Below are 17281 nucleotides of genomic sequence, written 5' to 3'. Positions count from 1 at the left end.
ACGTGTTTCGCTGAAAGTATATAATTTAGCACAATCTAACATGCAAACATACATCGAATAAAATTATTATTTTAATAGCCATAATAGCGTATATTCTAGTGACCTTGTGCAAGATTTCTTTAAATAAATAAAATAAATATTGAACTGTTTTGGGATTTTTTGGCAAATTATTGGCAATACATAAAATCAACCAACTGTAGGCTGCAGTGTAAAATAACAACATAGGTAAATATAGGTTTATTATACATAATTACATTAAAGCTTATAATTTAAAAAAATTATGTATTTGAATTAATTATACGAGGTTACTTATATCCTATAAAGTATAAGGTTTAAAAAATATACTAAGTAAATATTAAAACTTTAAATTATGTTTAAGTTCATATTTTGTGTAGTAACATTTTCGATTTAAATTAGGTAAGTAGGTACAAAGAAATTTTTATTAACATTACATTCATTGGTTCATAGTCTGGTGGTCACTAACACCATTATAATATAATGTTTATGACAATAATTAATAGAAATGTGCTTAATGTCTTAATATATTCATAGGTAGATATTTACTAATAAATCTAAATAGTTAACGAATAGATAAATATTAAATACAAATAAAGTGAACTAAACTTCCTGCAGAAAGGTTATAAACTAAAGCACAAGTCATAGTCATGTAATATATCTTAGTTATAAATGTGTTTGTAATTGATCAGGTACCTAATAAATTATAACAATACCTATTATATATTTTATAAAATTACTTAAAGTAGGTACATAAAAATCTAATACGTTTTAGAAAATGGTTTTTCATTTTAGTTTTCTTGTAAGACGTTGGACGGATGAACTATAAGTTTTAAAATGTTATATCTACTCCGAAAATATTATTATAATTTCAGTACTACAAAAAGATTTATCAACGAGTATAAATATTTTATTTATTTAAATACAAATGATGAATTTTAGTAAAGTTTACGTATTATTTTGTTCTTTATAAGTTATAGCCAAGAGCTTTATAATTCATACAGTTACGATTTACAGATAATGTAAAAATCTAATAGGTAGGTAAATTTAGCGTTATATTAATTGTACCTATTTACTGTGCATAAAATCTTAACATTTTCAAGAGTTATTAAAATACTATACAATAAAATTTCATCATTTCTAGTTAGTAAATCAAACGTAAGTACTTCACAGTTTACATTTAATTAATAATTATTAATAAAATACTATTGGCAAATATATTTAAATGTGTATTTATTTTTGTTGCGTACAAATCAAACAAATTAAATGTGTAGTGATTTTCTATTTTTGTCTAATACACACTCAATATAATAGAATTATAGACCATAAATGTGGCCTATTTACAATTTACTGATAGATATAATTCAGTAATAAGAATTCTAAAAGCAGATTTGAATTTTTCGTCTAGTCTATCTACTTGAGATCGACTTTGACACATTTTTATGTTATCCCCTAAAATCCTAAAAACGTTATATTAACATAGACTCTGTCAATTTTTGTAGAAATTAAAAATATAGGAATTTTTATGATCTCAAGAAGAATTGATGATAAATTCTAAATTTGTACTTAAAAACATTTATAAAAAATAATTGCGTATAAATATTTATTATATTTTATGATTTCCATATGAATCAGGTACTTATGAAGAATTTCGTATTAAATTTTCAAAACTTAGATTTCCAAAAAAAAGTAATATGTCTATTTTACTCCAAAAAACTGTAGATACTATGGAATTCGCTTAATACTCATTAACAATTGTATTTACAATTCTTAAAAACCTTTAGTTACCTAGTCAATATAATAATTTTCTCAGAGAGTTATAATGTCTGCATGTTTCTGAATATTTTCCTTTATTTTACATAGATAGGTATAACTGTAATCTGTATACATGGATCCCAAACGGCTCCCGTCAAAAAAGGTCTATCAAACAGGTAAATACCTAAACGGCTCCGGTAGAAAAAAATTAAATTAAAGCTCACTCATGTCATGCACACCTAAATTTTTTAAAAGAACTAGAGTTCATTAGGAGACACATTTTCATCTAGTGAAATAACACGTATGAATTAGGTGTATAAAAAAATTGCCTAAAAAAATTGCGAAGTATATGATTTTTTTTTTATATTTCTACTTATATGTATAATATACATTGTGCATATATTTTTTATTATTTTTTAAACACTAAAATTTAATATTATTTTAATAAAAAATTCACAATATATGATTTTTCTGTATACGTTTTATAATTTACTTAGTTTACACCAACAAAAGTTTACCACACCTCTTTTGAGACAGTTTTAAGTCGGTATGAAATGAAAATGAACTTGTGTTGTAAAATCTGGAGCCGTTTGGAAATTGATCTTTTTGTAAAACGGGAGCCGAATGGGCTACGACCACTACATAAGTACCTATAATCGGATATAACATAACCACATCCTATTAGTTTATACGAATGGAACTCCTTGTCTACTAGCTGTGGCAGATGTCAGCGTAGTAAACTCATCAGTTACTCACAGTACTCACAAGACACGAGTTACGTGGGTAGGTATACCTACAGTATATTTACAATACTTACATTATACATGAACTTGAAAGCCGTTGCTAATGTGAACCACTAAAGATAGTTACTAACGTCTAACAGTTGTCCGCTGTACGTTATATTGTACATAATATATTGTAAATATTATGTGACTGAATAAATACGCGTGAACTGAATGTGTAGGCTCGTAGAACAAATAATAATAAATATAATATTTATAGTAGGTTTACCTTCATTAACTATATTATTAACTAATAATTATAGAACAACAAAGTAAAGTGTACTTTAAATACATGGTATGACTGGTATGAGTATGTAGTATGGGAATATTAAACTACTCGCAGTCATTAATGTAATAAATATAATATTACACTAGATATGTATGTATTACATTTGGAATTTATACATTGTACCTACCAAATGAGATTAATGCTTATAAATCGATATTTTATAAAACAATAAAATAGGCCAGAGGTGCAAAAACTATTATTCACATAAAGAGTAAAAAATATAGATTATAGAGAATGTAACCATTGATCTCTTTTGGATCGTTTTTCATATGAAATTATTTATAATTGAATTCAATAATTTTAACAAATCGATTATAGTGATCAAGGCATCTCAATGGATTAAGTACATCTACTATACTACAGGGTAACTCCCGGATTTTTTTAAATAATTGATTACTGCTTTTACCAGGGGCATGACTTTAATTTAAATAATTTACATTTTTTATAACCTTAGGTAACTCAAAGTCGTTTTTTTTCGATATATCTTCTAAACAGTTCTAGGTATATATTATAATTAACATAAATATAATAGGTGTGTATATTAACAATATACAAGGCCATACATATTAAATATTAACTATACACAGAATATTAAGCAACTTATAGGAGTGATCAAAGGGTATTCAACTATTTTTACGACTGTAGGCACTAAAAATATGCCACCACTGTTATATAGGTAAACAAGTTATAATACCTTCTCAAAAATATTCTAGATATTAAATTTATAGAACCTAAATTAATTTGGATTTTTAGACTATTTTTTTCTCGGTTTTAGCTATTTAGTCTACAAAAATATTAATATGTTAATATTGTGAACATTCATTGATAATGTTCACCAACATTTAATGAAAATCTATTATGATTATTTTATGAACCATCATCAATAAAATAAAATTTTAAATCATTGTTTGGAAAAAGTAATACATTACCACATTTTTAGTTATAGTTATTATTATCAATAATATGAAAATATTCATCTTGCGCTCTCAGTACTCTTAAATACCACCAAATAATAACCACAACTTAGGCATCCCATTGCATTTACTCAATGCATTATTATACATTTCAATTATAATCTCTATGGTTTTTTACTAAAATGTATCTTCTTATTTTTAAGAATTTAAACAAATTTAAAACACAAATAAAATTGAAAAAACTCTATTTAACAAAATTACAATGTAACAAAATAAAATATCACCAAGACAGAATATTAAGAACACCATTGGATATTCATTTTTTCATACAAAATATCGATTAACATAAGTACTACAAAACAAAAGTACAGACTAGATTTTATTATTATTGTAATAGCAATGGCTTATTCTGTCTACGTTTTCAATGGTTATTTATTTTTATTTTAATTAAGCACCATTCATTATTCCGTCCTTTTTAGAATGTTATTTTCTGGTCGATTTAATGCTAATAAAACCTGGCAGTGGAGTATACAACTGAGTGAATCATTATCAATCTTCGAGGAGATCTTTATCCAGTCTTTTAAATATAAGACAAGTGTTTCCCTAGATGATGAAAAAGGGTTTAAACCTCTAAATAAACATGCCTGCAACAAAAATAATAACCACCAATTACAATAATTAAAACATATATCTCTATATCAAATATATGAGCATGTATAATTATACTTTGTTTAAGAGGATGTTAGCGCACTATTTGTTTTCTCTCTCTAGCCCACACGCAACATAGACAAAATGCATTTACGCAGAACCATTTTTTCTATGATTTAAAGTTATCTTAGAGCAAAAACACCTATTAAATTAAAGATAGAGAATAATATTTTTGAGGGAATGACATATCGATTTGTCAAAATATGGTCTCAAAACAATTTAAACATCATTTAAATTTACAACATCATATTGTTTATTTTGCAAGTCAAATAACAATAAAATAAAAATCAATATGTCATTCTCTCAAAAATATTATTTTCTATCTTTTTTGTAATGGGTGATTTTACTCTAAGATTACTAAAAAATATAGAAAAAATGATTCTGCGTAAATGCGTTTTGTGTATGTTGCGCGTGGGCCAGAGAGAGAAAACAAATAGTGCTCTGATATCCTCTTAAGATACAATGTATTATATAATAAATAATTTTCATATTAAATTATTAATGAAATATCTCAATAACAACATACCCATTTTAATTGCCTATCATTTAATTTATCTGGTCCGCCTTCAGATTCTATTGCTTTATCCATTAATTGTATATACTGTGCTAAGTTCTTTAACCTCACTCTTCTTCTCCATCCACGGTGTATGTTATACATTTTTAATAGTACTTTCTTTAATTAAAATAATAAAAGTAATAATTAATAATACAAAATATTTATATCGCACTAAAGTATTTAATTTTAAAAACTCACAATATGTTGACGAGGTAAAGTACTAAAATGATATGGAAACATAGTAAAAACTGGGATGGCTTGAATAATATCTTCCACAGGAGATACTCCGCCTGCTCCCAGACATTCAATCACACGAAACCATTTTAACAGCATATCATCTGAACATTCTTCAGCCATTAAACTCAAATGCCTAACATAATAAACTAACATACAAATCTACATGCTTAAATAAATATAAATAATAAACACAATGTAAAAATATGTTTAGTATAAAGCCGGCATATAAAACCACAAGGCAGCCAAGCAGTTACAGCCAATCCAACAAATATGATCTATAGCTGCCTACTGCGCAGGCTCCAACAATTATTTGTCAGATCAACTGTGGTAGCCAGACTGCCTAAAAGGTTAAGGCTTTAAAAGTACATATTATTATGTTTAACTAATATTTTCATATAATTAATTTTTCTGTTTTTTATCTTTAAGAATTAAATAACAAAAATAAATTTACTCAAAAACTCTTATGTTATGTTCAAAGTTGTTCTGTTGATCCTTTATCCAATAATTTTTAAGTTGTTCATCTGTCCAAAAATGCTCAGATAATAAATACTTAGGAAACATGAACCTAAAATCAAATAGTTAAACAACAATTACAAATTATTATATTCCATAATGTTAAAATTATTTTTTTTATAATTATACCTAGAATAAAACTAAAATTCTAATAAACCTAAAAAGATAATAGTCAATAATGATAATAATATAATTTATAAAAAAAACATAATTTTACTTACGCTAATGGAAACAAAAACAAATTAGTAAATGGTACAGGCCAAAAAATAAGGATTGGTGTCAAACGAACCAGTTGTAATGGCAACCTATACTTCAACTCCAACTCCGCATAAGTTAAGGATGACAAATCAGAACTATAATATTTTTTATACGCTGACAGTAACACTAGAACATCTTTGTATAGATACTGAAACAAAAAATTATGTTAATTTAATAATAAAGTATTGTTTATTTAATTAAGTAAATATTTCTTACTTTACAACCAAAAACACTCAGTCTTGCATACTTTGCTGTAGATGGCGACCAATTTTCAATTTTATTAACCAGTCGCATTGTGAAGTTATTATCATTTAACATCTTTGACTCATTCATATTTTGTTTATTGTCTAATTTATTATCATGTTTAACAGTATTATTAGAAGATGCATTTTTCTTTTCGGTGGATTGTAAACATTGGTTAGCATTATCAACACTATTACCACTTATATAGGGTGGAACTGTTGTAGATTTTGTATCAGTTTTCAATGGTTCCTTGCTTGGTAACTGCAAAACTACTGAATTCCTAAAAATAAGCTTATTATTATTTATTGTATTTTTATTTATATTTGACATAAACAATCTATATAAATTAGCACAATAAGTTTATGTAATAAAAATAATATTTACATTATACATGAAAGGTATTATTTAAGTAAGCACCTACTGTTTTTTTTTTTTTTTTATAGAGGCATTAGATATAAAACATTTTTTCAAGTTTTGGCATCACTTACTTTTGAACCTGCAATTGGGATTATCTGGGAGTGTAAGTGTAAAGGTTTTTTCTTGATAGGGTTTTTTTATAGGATGAATTTGAAGTTATTTATTAAAATGTATGTAGGAAGTATGTGCTTCCTCTTCTATTGTTCACAGAAATAAATTTAAAGCTCATTTAAACATTTAATTATTTAAATCTCATTAATCATTTTGTTTAAGGTGGGCCAACAAGATAATTATTTAAGCATTCAAAATAATATAACAGTATTTATAATAAACTCATTGACACATATTCATATCAATATAAGTAAAAGCTAAACATTATCAAATAATCTATATTAACTATACAGATAATATACCAAAGTATACTACTTTGAACTTCAATAACTAATAAGTATTTTCTAAGAAATATCTAAAAATTTGCTATTCAATATAATATATAGTACCCTCGATAGTACCGAAGCAAAGCATACTTTTTAATACATCAATTAAGTACCTAATTATAAAAATATTTCTGCTAATGTCATAAAACATAATATTAACAAAGTATAAAACTATTACAACATTTTTAACTTGGCACATTTCATTAATAGATATCTACCTAAAAAAGCAACAATAATGACTGGGGGTAGGTAGGTGTATTATTATGTGAACATAAAAAAAAATGCTCATACAATTGCACTAAATGTAGACGGTATTTGAAAATAATGTTTCTTCATTACACAGTATGGTAAAATATTTGGCTAAAGATAAATATTTCTCAACAAGAATATTCAAGTGCCTATCACTTAAAAGTTAAAAACAAATTATTATGATTGCCAAACATCAACCACATTTGAATGCGAAGCAGAAACAAAATCGATATTGATAGGTAGATGGTAGATATTATACTTAAATGAAACAACTCAATATGGGTAGACCCATACTATGCGTTTTCAAAAACAATATCCAACCAGTATGTGGATGGACGGAGGGACTACGTTTGGACAATACTGGGGAAGACGAAGGACTTAAAAAGTGATCCGCTTTTCCGTTGTGTTGACACACATACCTGAAAAATCGACTGTTTTTGTACGTGTTGTTTTCAAAATTCAACAATTTGCAATTGATAGCGGCATAGCGCCGAGACGTGCTGATCATGAACTTCATCGTGCGCAGCCCGACGCTAGCAGTGGTTGGCAAGTTAAATCGGACTCAGCTCTGACACGATCGCCGAATGCCGATATTATAATGTCGTCAATAAACGTTTGCGTTTAAAATTTACATTATTTCCAAATCGGTGTTTTTGGCGAAAACAAAAATACAAAATACTATAATATCGTCGGCTACAGACGAAAACCTCGTAAGTCGAAATTTTCATTTTTTTTTTTTTTTTATCTATTGGATGCACTGTATTTTTGCGCACATTTTGATATCATAATATCATATTATTTCCCGCTAATTCCATTTGATATCGTACAAAAACAAATCCTCGTATCTACATTGTTATTATTAAAACCTCGTAACTCGACTATAACATTATTATTAATTATTATGAACGCCATAATTATATTTTTTTGTTATGTTAAATGTGTTGTATAATGATCCATCACCACAACAGCGTTTATAATAAAGTACACTAAACTAATTTTAAGTTTTTAGTATTGTAAACTAAATAAGAGTAGGTATGTCTTTTTTACCTGACGACGAAATTCAACAGCTCTTAAATAATGCTTATAGTTCAGATGAGGATTATGGTAGTTTTTAAGTTTTATATTATTATATTTAATGTTATATTATTTGTATTAATGTATAAAATTATGATCCTTATTAGAATTTGAGGCTGTAAAATATGTGGTTGAAGATAGTCAAAATATTGATGATTTTCCTACTGTTGAAGGTATATTATAATAATACATAAGGCTATTTGATTTACATACAGATTTATTATTTTTTTATTTAATATTTATTTTAACTTATATTATGTAAATTATGATATTTATTAGAATTTGAGGTTGAAAATGTAGTTGAAGCCAGTAATGATATTGATAAATTTCCTACTATTGAAGGTACATAATTATCTAAAGCTCTTTGATTTATAAAATAATTAATATAATATTTATGCTTATGTTATGTAAAATTATGATCTTTATTAGAATTTGAGGCTGTAAAATATGTGGTTGAAGATAGTCAAAATATTGATGATTTTCCTACTGTTGAAGGTATATTATAATAATACATAAGACTATTTGATTTACATACAGATTTATTATTTTTTTATTTAATATTTATTTTAACTTATATTATGTAAATTATGATATTTATTAGAATTTGAGGTTGAAAATGTAGTTGAAGCCAGTAATGATATTGATGAATTTCCTACTATTGAAGGTACATAATTATCTAAAGCTCTTTGATTTATAAAATAATTAATATAATATTTATGCTTATGTTATGTAAAATTATGATCTTTATTAGAATTTGAGGCTGTAAAATATGTGGTTGAAGATAGTCAAAATATTGATGATTTTCCTACTGTTGAAGGTATATTATAATAATACATAAGACTATTTGATTTACATACAGATTTATTATTTTTTTATTTAATATTTATTTTAACTTATATTATGTAATTATGATATTTATTAGAATTTGAGGTTGAAAATGTAGTTGAAGCCAGTAATGATATTGATGAATTTCCTACTATTGAAGGTACATAATTATCTAAAGCTCTTTGATTTATAAAATAATTAATATAATATTTATGCTTATGTTATGTAAAATTATGATCTTTATTAGAATTTGAGGCTGTAAAATATGTGGTTGAAAATAGTAAAGATATTGATGATTTTACTACGGTTGAAGGTAAACAATTTTGTTAGATAAAGTCTACCATATTGAAGATAATATTATTTATTAACTTAATAATAAAATGGTATTAATATAGAGATAGAAACTGGTGATTGTGGTTCAGAAGAAATTGTTGTGAATGCAAAACGGAAATTGAAATATGAAGCAGGTGATGAACTTTGTTGGCAAAAAAACAAAAATAAAATATTGAGAATGAGAGGTCAATCATATAAAGGACTAAAAAAAAATGATGAAGGCAAATTTCACTTTTCTGAATGTAAATCTGCAAGAAAAATAAGGCCAAGATGCAATTCTACTTTTTGTATAAAAAATTCTAAATCTAGAAAGTGCCCTTTTATAAAAGAAGAGGATAGAGAAAAACTATTTAAAACATTTTGGAATGACATGTCATGGAGTGAAAGGAGGACTTATGTGTCAACTTTATGTACTATACAGCCTACCAAAGTTAACACAATTGGGAACAATGATTCTCGCCGAAAAGGAACTATAAAATATTTTTTAAAAATAGAAAATGAAGTGTTGCCAGTATGCAAAAAAATGTTTCTTCAGACACTAGATCTGAAAGAATGGTCTGTTAGAAACTGGATTTCAAATTCTTGCAATGGTAGTGGAATAACTATTAGCCCTGATCACCAAAAAAATATTTCCAAAGTTGGGAGAAAACCTAATAAAAATAAAGGAATGATAAAATTTTTTGATAATTTGCCTAAGTTGCCATCCCATTATTGCAGATCAAACACTAATAAACTGTATTTAGAATCATTTTTTGAGTCAAAAGTATCCGTGTTTAAAGCTTATGTAGCTAGTTTACAAGGTGATGAAACAGCAGTTAGCAAAACAGAGTTTTATTCAGAATTTCAGAAAAGAAATTTAGCTCTTTATTCTCCTAAGAAAGATCTATGTGATTTATGTGAGGGTTTTAAGTATGGAAATATTACACAAGATGTTTATGATGTTCATCAAAAAAAAAAAATGGATGCTAGAGATGCTAAAAATTTAGAAAAGCAATTGGCCATAAATAATCCGAACGAACATGTTTCCTTGACAATGGATGTGCAAGCTGTCAAATTGGCTCCTTTTATTCGAGCTTCATCTATGTATTATAAGACCAAACTATGTGTTCACAATTATACAATTTTCAATCAGTCCACAGCAGATGTATGCTGCTATTTGTGGGACGAAACAAATGGAGGGTTGGAGTCGTCCATTTTTGCCACATTGATAATCGACTATTTAAATAATATTATTGAAAAAACTCCTACCATAAGTAAAATATCGTTGTTTAGTGATGGTTGCGGTTATCAAAACCGAAATATAGTTGTATCAAATGCTTTATTAAAATTTTCAATTGATCATAAGGTAACAATCACACAGAACTTTCTAGAGAAAGGTCATACCCAAATGGAGGTAGACAGCGTCCATCACACGATAGAAATGCGCCTTAGAAAAAGGGAAATCCATCTACCAACAGATTATATTAATGTATGCAGAGATGCTAGAATTAAAACTCCATACAGAGTGAAATATCTAAATTTCAGTTGCTTTAATGATTATACATCATTGAAATACTACACATCTATTAGACCTGGGCAGGGCAAAGGTGACCCTACAGTCACTGATATTAGGTGTCTCAAGTACACCCCAGACTGTATAATACATTATAAAATTAATTATGAAGACCAATGGGCAATTTTACCTAATAAAAACAGAAAAAATATAGATTTTGTTGTAAAGAGTTTGTATAAGGAGGAAATAAAAATTAAAGAAGAAAAATTTAAACACCTACAAGAACTAAAACAAGTATTGCCAAAACATACTTGGCAATTTTATGATAATTTACATTATATTAAAAGTAACAAAAAGTGATCTATTTTAAATTTTGTTTTTTTTTTTTTTATCAGTTGATTATTTTAATTTTTATTAAACTATTTTTTATTATTAAATCAAAATGATTTAATTAATTGTTTTATATTATATTAGTTTATATTTTTATCTAGTTGATATATTATTTTACTTTTATTTCATACTGTTATTATATTTTATTATATAACAGCACTTAATATTATGTATTTCAATTAATTTGTAGAACATTTCCTAACTATTTCAAGATGATTTATTTAAATGTTTTATATTATATTAATTAATTTTTTTATCAAGTTGATATATTTTATAATTATTTAATATTGTTATTATATTAGTTACATAACAGCACTTATTATGTATTTCAATTAATTTGTAAAACATTTCCTAATTAAATTCCCTTAAAGTTAAAATCATTATAATTTAAAATGTCACCAAAAACTCGTAAGTTTAATTTACGTAAAATTAAAAACTCGTAAGTTTAATTTACGTAAAACTAAAAACTCGTAAGTCAAATTAATTTAAAATCAAAAACTCGTAAGTCAAATATCTCAATAAAAAAATCAAAATGTTTTATTATTTTACACAAACATAGTAGATGATTAGTATAAAATAAAAATAAAGTGAAAATAATTTATAATTGTGTAATTTTAATACACGTCACAGTTTTTCGCTGTTCCTGAAAAATTTGATAAAAGTGACTTACGAGGTTTTCGTCTGTAGCCGACGATATATGACAGATAGCTAGTGGTGATAAGGGCACAGCTGATAATGTGCTTGGCGTCTTGGCCCATTTAGACTATAGAGTAATAATAATTATGAACGAATCACGACGACGTCGACTTCCGACGTAAATATTATTATTTATCAGCATCAATAAATCATAATTTTTTTGTTAATGGAATCCGCCGATTTTCCGAACGCGTCGGATTAACGATAATTTACCGAATAATTTACCGAGCAACAGTGCGAATAATGCATTTTTCGCGACGTACAGCTATCGATTGCTGTTCGACTATCGATGTTTTTTTTAGAAAAAAGTCACGCGGTCTGAAACACAAATCACAATACGGTATACAATAATAATTGTACGTATATTGTTTACGATAGTACGATCGTCACCGGAACATCTACTGGTCTGGCGAGATCTTTCTTTCTTTCACGACTACACACGAGGTGGATTGCGATCATTGGAGCAATAACGATTAAATACCATCACGCCATCCCTTATCGCCATTTACCGGTCCGTCCTTAACGAAACTCAGCACTTTTCTACTTAATTAACCCTCCACGGTTCAAACCGTTCGCCATTTACCAGTTTTTTTTAATTTTTCAAGTCTCCACGCAGTCGTCCGGTACTCCGGCATCCTTTCGTGTCCGAAACGTGTAAGTATTGCATTGTTGTATTTTATATATTATATTTTATTTAATCTATGAGAATTAACTCTAAAATGTTACGACGTCTGTCGTTAGTATTGATTGTTGAAAACTATGAATTAAAATAGCCGGTGGATAGTTTATTATTTAATTCTATTATTGTTACTCATTCGCGATCAGAATCCATTTTACTGGAAATAATTATAAATCACTAGTACAATGAGTACAAATCTAAAGGAAACCCCTCAGCGAGCAATATTTTACCATGAATCTATGTGATTTAAGCTTATATCGTCCGTCCTTTATTTTAAATAACATTTTTCATACATACAAAATTAAATTGAGTTTTGGTCGTGTTAAACAGTTGAACATTAGATTCAATATCCACCCAGATTTCAGTCTAAGCCGCCGTAGATATCTATATAAATTGAATTTTCTTACCTAAGTAATTTCTGCCTTCTAGATTTGTTTAATGTAGGTTTAAAATAATAGACATTTTAGTGACTGATGAATAGATAATTATATTAATTAACAAGGAATTTAATATATTAAAATTGATAAAAATTGTCCAAGTATACAAATACTAGAGTAGATATTAGGTACATTATTACTTTGATTAAGGAATATTATTATATTATTATCCTTATTAAGTACATATATAAGGTTTATAATAGAAACATTTTGTTCTAATTTTGATTTAGTTGCATCAGACTATTTAAAAAAAAATAATTATGAATTTAATAATTTATAGTTAAAAACAGTTTGTATCGTTAAAACATATTCCTTGAAATATTGAAGTATAATACCTTTAATAAATTAAGTGTCTAAAAAAATATTAAAGTTATCAATGCATTATTAAAAGATCAAAAGAAAGTGAGTATCCTTGTTGAATCACATTGTGCAATATTATAATTTATACAATTACCTACCTAATTAACATAATTTATCAAATATGCCTATATTTCTATAAAATATTAAAATATATGTTTAAAATTGTACTTACCTTAAACATTTTTTTTTATTTATACACCTTGATAAATTAATAACTGTAATTAAGTATATTTTTAGTAATAAATAAAGATATTACTAACTATTTTCTGGAGACATTTTTTTACTAAACTGTTTAAGAAATATTTAAAAGATCACAGTAAACATTTCTAACTAAATAATTCAAAAAATGTTACTAAGAACTACAACTGTTATATATAGGTATAAATGTCAGTATCTAATACGTGAATACAATTCTATCAATCATATTTAATATATGAAATAAGAATAACAAGAACTTCTAGTGCCTATCACCAAATACAAAAAAAAATTTTTTATATAGTAAAATTCATTTATTATTAGCTTGTATGTTTAAAAATTACCAATACCAATGATGGATGAATTGGTAAATTTTATTTAAAATAAAATTAATAATTTCAGGAAAGAATAAGATTTTATTTATAATACAATATAATAATGTTAAGCATATATTAGGTACCTATTTGATGAATATTGTCTGTTAGTCTAAATTAGAAAAATGTTTATTGTTTATAATTGTTAAGATCAATATGCTTTAAAATATTGCATATCTTATTACATACCTACAGTTATTCAATATCGGCATTTGTATTTTTTCTCTTTTATTTATTTTTTCCATTAAAAAAGAAATAGGTATTTCATACATTTGTTTTTGATTCTATAAAGTTACAAATATACAAACATTGCATTTTGATATACTCATATTTGAATAACAAAAAATAATTGACCACTTATTTCCTTTTATTGTATGAATTAGTTATGTTACTAATTTTTATATGTTGTATTATCCAACCGACCGATAACATTTTTATTACGTTTTGTTTTACTAAACTGATGCTGGTGAGGTGACAATATGACAGTGCCACATTTTATTTTCATATTTACCTGCCTTAATGTTAACATACGTGTAAAATATTTTATTTATGCAACTAAAATCTACAATACTCAACCAATGATTTATCTTTTTTTCCCCTACTGTTAATATAGACGTAATAATTGGTAAAAAAAAAAAAGTGCTTACATATTAGTATAGATTAGGTAATAGTATTATTAGTTTTCAAAAATTAATGACCCAAATTCTGTAACTGTGAGTAATCATATTAAGATTAGTTTTATGATCTTATAATTAGTAGTCACTCTAAAGTTAAGTATTAGATAGGTATCTAATTTAATTATCAATTTTATTTTTGTAGATATATAAAACATTCAAAATAACGTCAATCAAGAAAAGAAAAATGGAGAACGGAGTCACACACAAGTTTAAAGTTGCAGATTTATCTCTTGCTGAATGGGGCCGCAAAGAAATTATTTTAGCTGAAAAAGAAATGCCTGGTCTAATGTCTTTACGTAAAAAATATGGTCCACTCAAAATTCTCAAGGGTGCTCGTATAGCTGGTTGTCTTCACATGACTATTCAAACAGCTGTTCTCATTGAAACTCTATTAGAACTAGGTGCTGAAGTACAATGGTCTAGCTGTAACATATTTAGTACTCAAGATCATGCAGCTGCAGCAATTGCAAAAGCTGGAATCCCTGTGTTTGCTTGGAAAGGTGAAACTGAAGAAGAATACTTATGGTGCATTGAACAAACCTTGGTGTTTGCCGATGGTAAACCTTTAAATATGATTTTGGATGATGGTGGAGATTTGACCACATTGGTACATGAGAAATACCCTCAGTTTTTGGATGGAATCAAAGGAGTATCTGAAGAGACAACTACTGGTGTTCATAATCTATATAAAATGAAAAAACAAGGTATTTTAAAGATGGCCGCTATTAATGTAAATGACTCAGTTACTAAAAGTAAATTTGATAACTTATATGGTTGTCGTGAGTCTCTTATTGATGGTGTGAAACGTGCAACAGATATTATGATAGCAGGAAAGGTCTGTGTTGTTGCTGGTTTTGGTGATGTTGGCAAAGGATGCGCTATGTCATTACAAGCTTTTGGTGGTCGTGTTATTGTCACTGAAATTGACCCAATTAATGCGCTTCAAGCATCTATTGCTGGTTTTGAAGTAACCACTATGGAAGAAGTCTGTTCAAAGGGACAAATATATGTGACGACAACAGGTTGCAAAAATATTATTACTGGTGAACACTTCCCACATATGCCAGATGATGCTATTGTTTGTAATATTGGTCATTTTGATTGTGAAATTGAAGTGACTTGGTTGGAAAAGAATGCTGTTGATAAAGTAAATATCAAACCCCAAGTAGACCGATACACTCTGGCCAATGGCAGACACATTATTCTTTTGGCAGAAGGAAGGTTGGTGAATTTAGGTTGTGCTACTGGACATTCATCATTTGTTATGAGCACGTCTTTCACTAATCAAGTTCTAGCGCAAATTGAATTATTTACCAAAACAGATCAATATAAACATGATGTTTATGTATTACCCAAGAAATTAGATGAAGAAGTAGCAGCCTTACATTTGGATCACTTGGGTGTCAAGCTGACCAAGCTTACTCCTGACCAATCTAAGTATCTTGGAGTACCAGTTGATGGGCCATTCAAACCTGACAATTACAGATACTAAAATTCAATTAAAATAAACTTAAATTTAACAGTTGCACTTTATTTCAACTTATCAAAAATACAATACTATGAAAAAAATATATTAACACGTCTTGTTTAATTAGATTATCATCCTCTATTATCCTTTTAATAACATAACCACTTTAATAGTATACCATTAGATATTCCCAAAGTGTTTATATGGAGTATTTTTTCATATTTTCCATTCAATTTATTTAATTACAATGAAATTATTTATGGTATGCTTGCTATGATTTATCATACAAATTACCATCTAATTTAAAATCACTTAGATTTATAAAAATTAATTAAATATTAAATAATATATATTACTACATTATACATAGCGTTACTTATAAGAATAATCATTATATTTAAAAAACTAATGATTATATAATAATTATAATTATAGTATGAATTAATAATTATTATTAATTCATATTAATGTTTCATATATGATACGCATATGATTGAATCATGCCACAATCTATGGTTTGATTACATTTAAAGACAGCATCTCGTACTATCTACACAAATTTATAGGACCTATAATAGTCACTCAATTACTAAGTATATATATTTTTATTATTAAAAATTTTCTTCTCCTTTATAATTTTTTCTTTTAATAATCCAAGTAAACATTTGTGAAAATAAATTGTACAACGATTGGTCCTAATTACAAAATCTACAAAAGGTAGATTCAACAAGCATTAAACTGCTTTATCTAAAATGAGAATATATTTTATTCCTTAGAATAAAACTTCATACATATCTAAATAATAATTTTATATTTTAAGTTTATTTATAATCCAGCTTGCACTAAGCCACCAAAGGTTTATTAGTAGATAAATATTATTGTATCAATATTATTTTAACCTATTTTAG

General features: G+C 26.6%; 3 protein-coding genes across 9 annotated transcripts; 2 read left to right on the top strand and 1 right to left on the bottom strand.

The window, feature by feature from the left end:
• Positions 1-3983: 3983 nt before the first annotated feature.
• On the bottom strand, positions 3984-8071 carry LOC114127084 (LETM1 domain-containing protein 1). Its single transcript, XM_027991218.2, has 7 exons — positions 7793-8071; positions 6244-6550; positions 5991-6175; positions 5708-5821; positions 5218-5389; positions 4990-5136; positions 3984-4399 (listed from the first exon to the last, which is right to left on the bottom strand). The coding sequence occupies exons 1-7, from the start codon at positions 7888-7890 to the stop codon at positions 4217-4219; spliced, it is 1206 nt and encodes a 401-aa protein (XP_027847019.2). The 5' UTR covers positions 7891-8071; the 3' UTR covers positions 3984-4216.
• A 264-nt stretch (positions 8072-8335) lies between these two features.
• Positions 8336-11612, top strand: LOC126550091 (uncharacterized). Of its 7 annotated transcripts, none has more exons than XM_050201037.1 (7): positions 8336-8477; positions 8555-8620; positions 9049-9111; positions 9199-9264; positions 9370-9432; positions 9520-9585; positions 9668-11612. In XM_050201037.1, exons 1-7 carry the CDS (start codon positions 8408-8410, stop codon positions 11455-11457), a joined length of 2184 nt encoding a protein of 727 aa, XP_050056994.1. In that variant the 5' UTR covers positions 8336-8407; the 3' UTR covers positions 11458-11612. The 7 variants fall into 7 exon arrangements, with proteins under 7 accessions (XP_050056994.1, XP_050056998.1, XP_050056999.1 ...); XM_050201036.1 differs by lacking the exon at positions 8555-8620 and adding an exon at positions 8877-8942 and having other exon boundaries at positions 8338-8477; XM_050201041.1 differs by lacking the exons at positions 9049-9111; positions 9199-9264.
• Positions 11613-12427: 815 nt separating this feature from the next.
• On the top strand, positions 12428-16476 carry LOC114127083 (adenosylhomocysteinase). Its single transcript, XM_027991217.2, has 2 exons — positions 12428-12837; positions 15048-16476. The coding sequence occupies exon 2, from the start codon at positions 15090-15092 to the stop codon at positions 16395-16397; it is 1308 nt and encodes a 435-aa protein (XP_027847018.2). The 5' UTR covers positions 12428-12837; positions 15048-15089; the 3' UTR covers positions 16398-16476.
• The last annotated feature ends 805 nt before the right edge of the window (positions 16477-17281 follow it).

Source organism: Aphis gossypii, chromosome 2, assembly GCF_020184175.1.
Source record: "Aphis gossypii isolate Hap1 chromosome 2, ASM2018417v2, whole genome shotgun sequence".
Taxonomy (NCBI): Eukaryota; Metazoa; Arthropoda; class Insecta; order Hemiptera; family Aphididae; genus Aphis; species Aphis gossypii.
The sequence above is the reverse complement of the archived record's forward strand: the minus strand, read 5'-3'. Positions and strand labels throughout refer to the sequence as shown.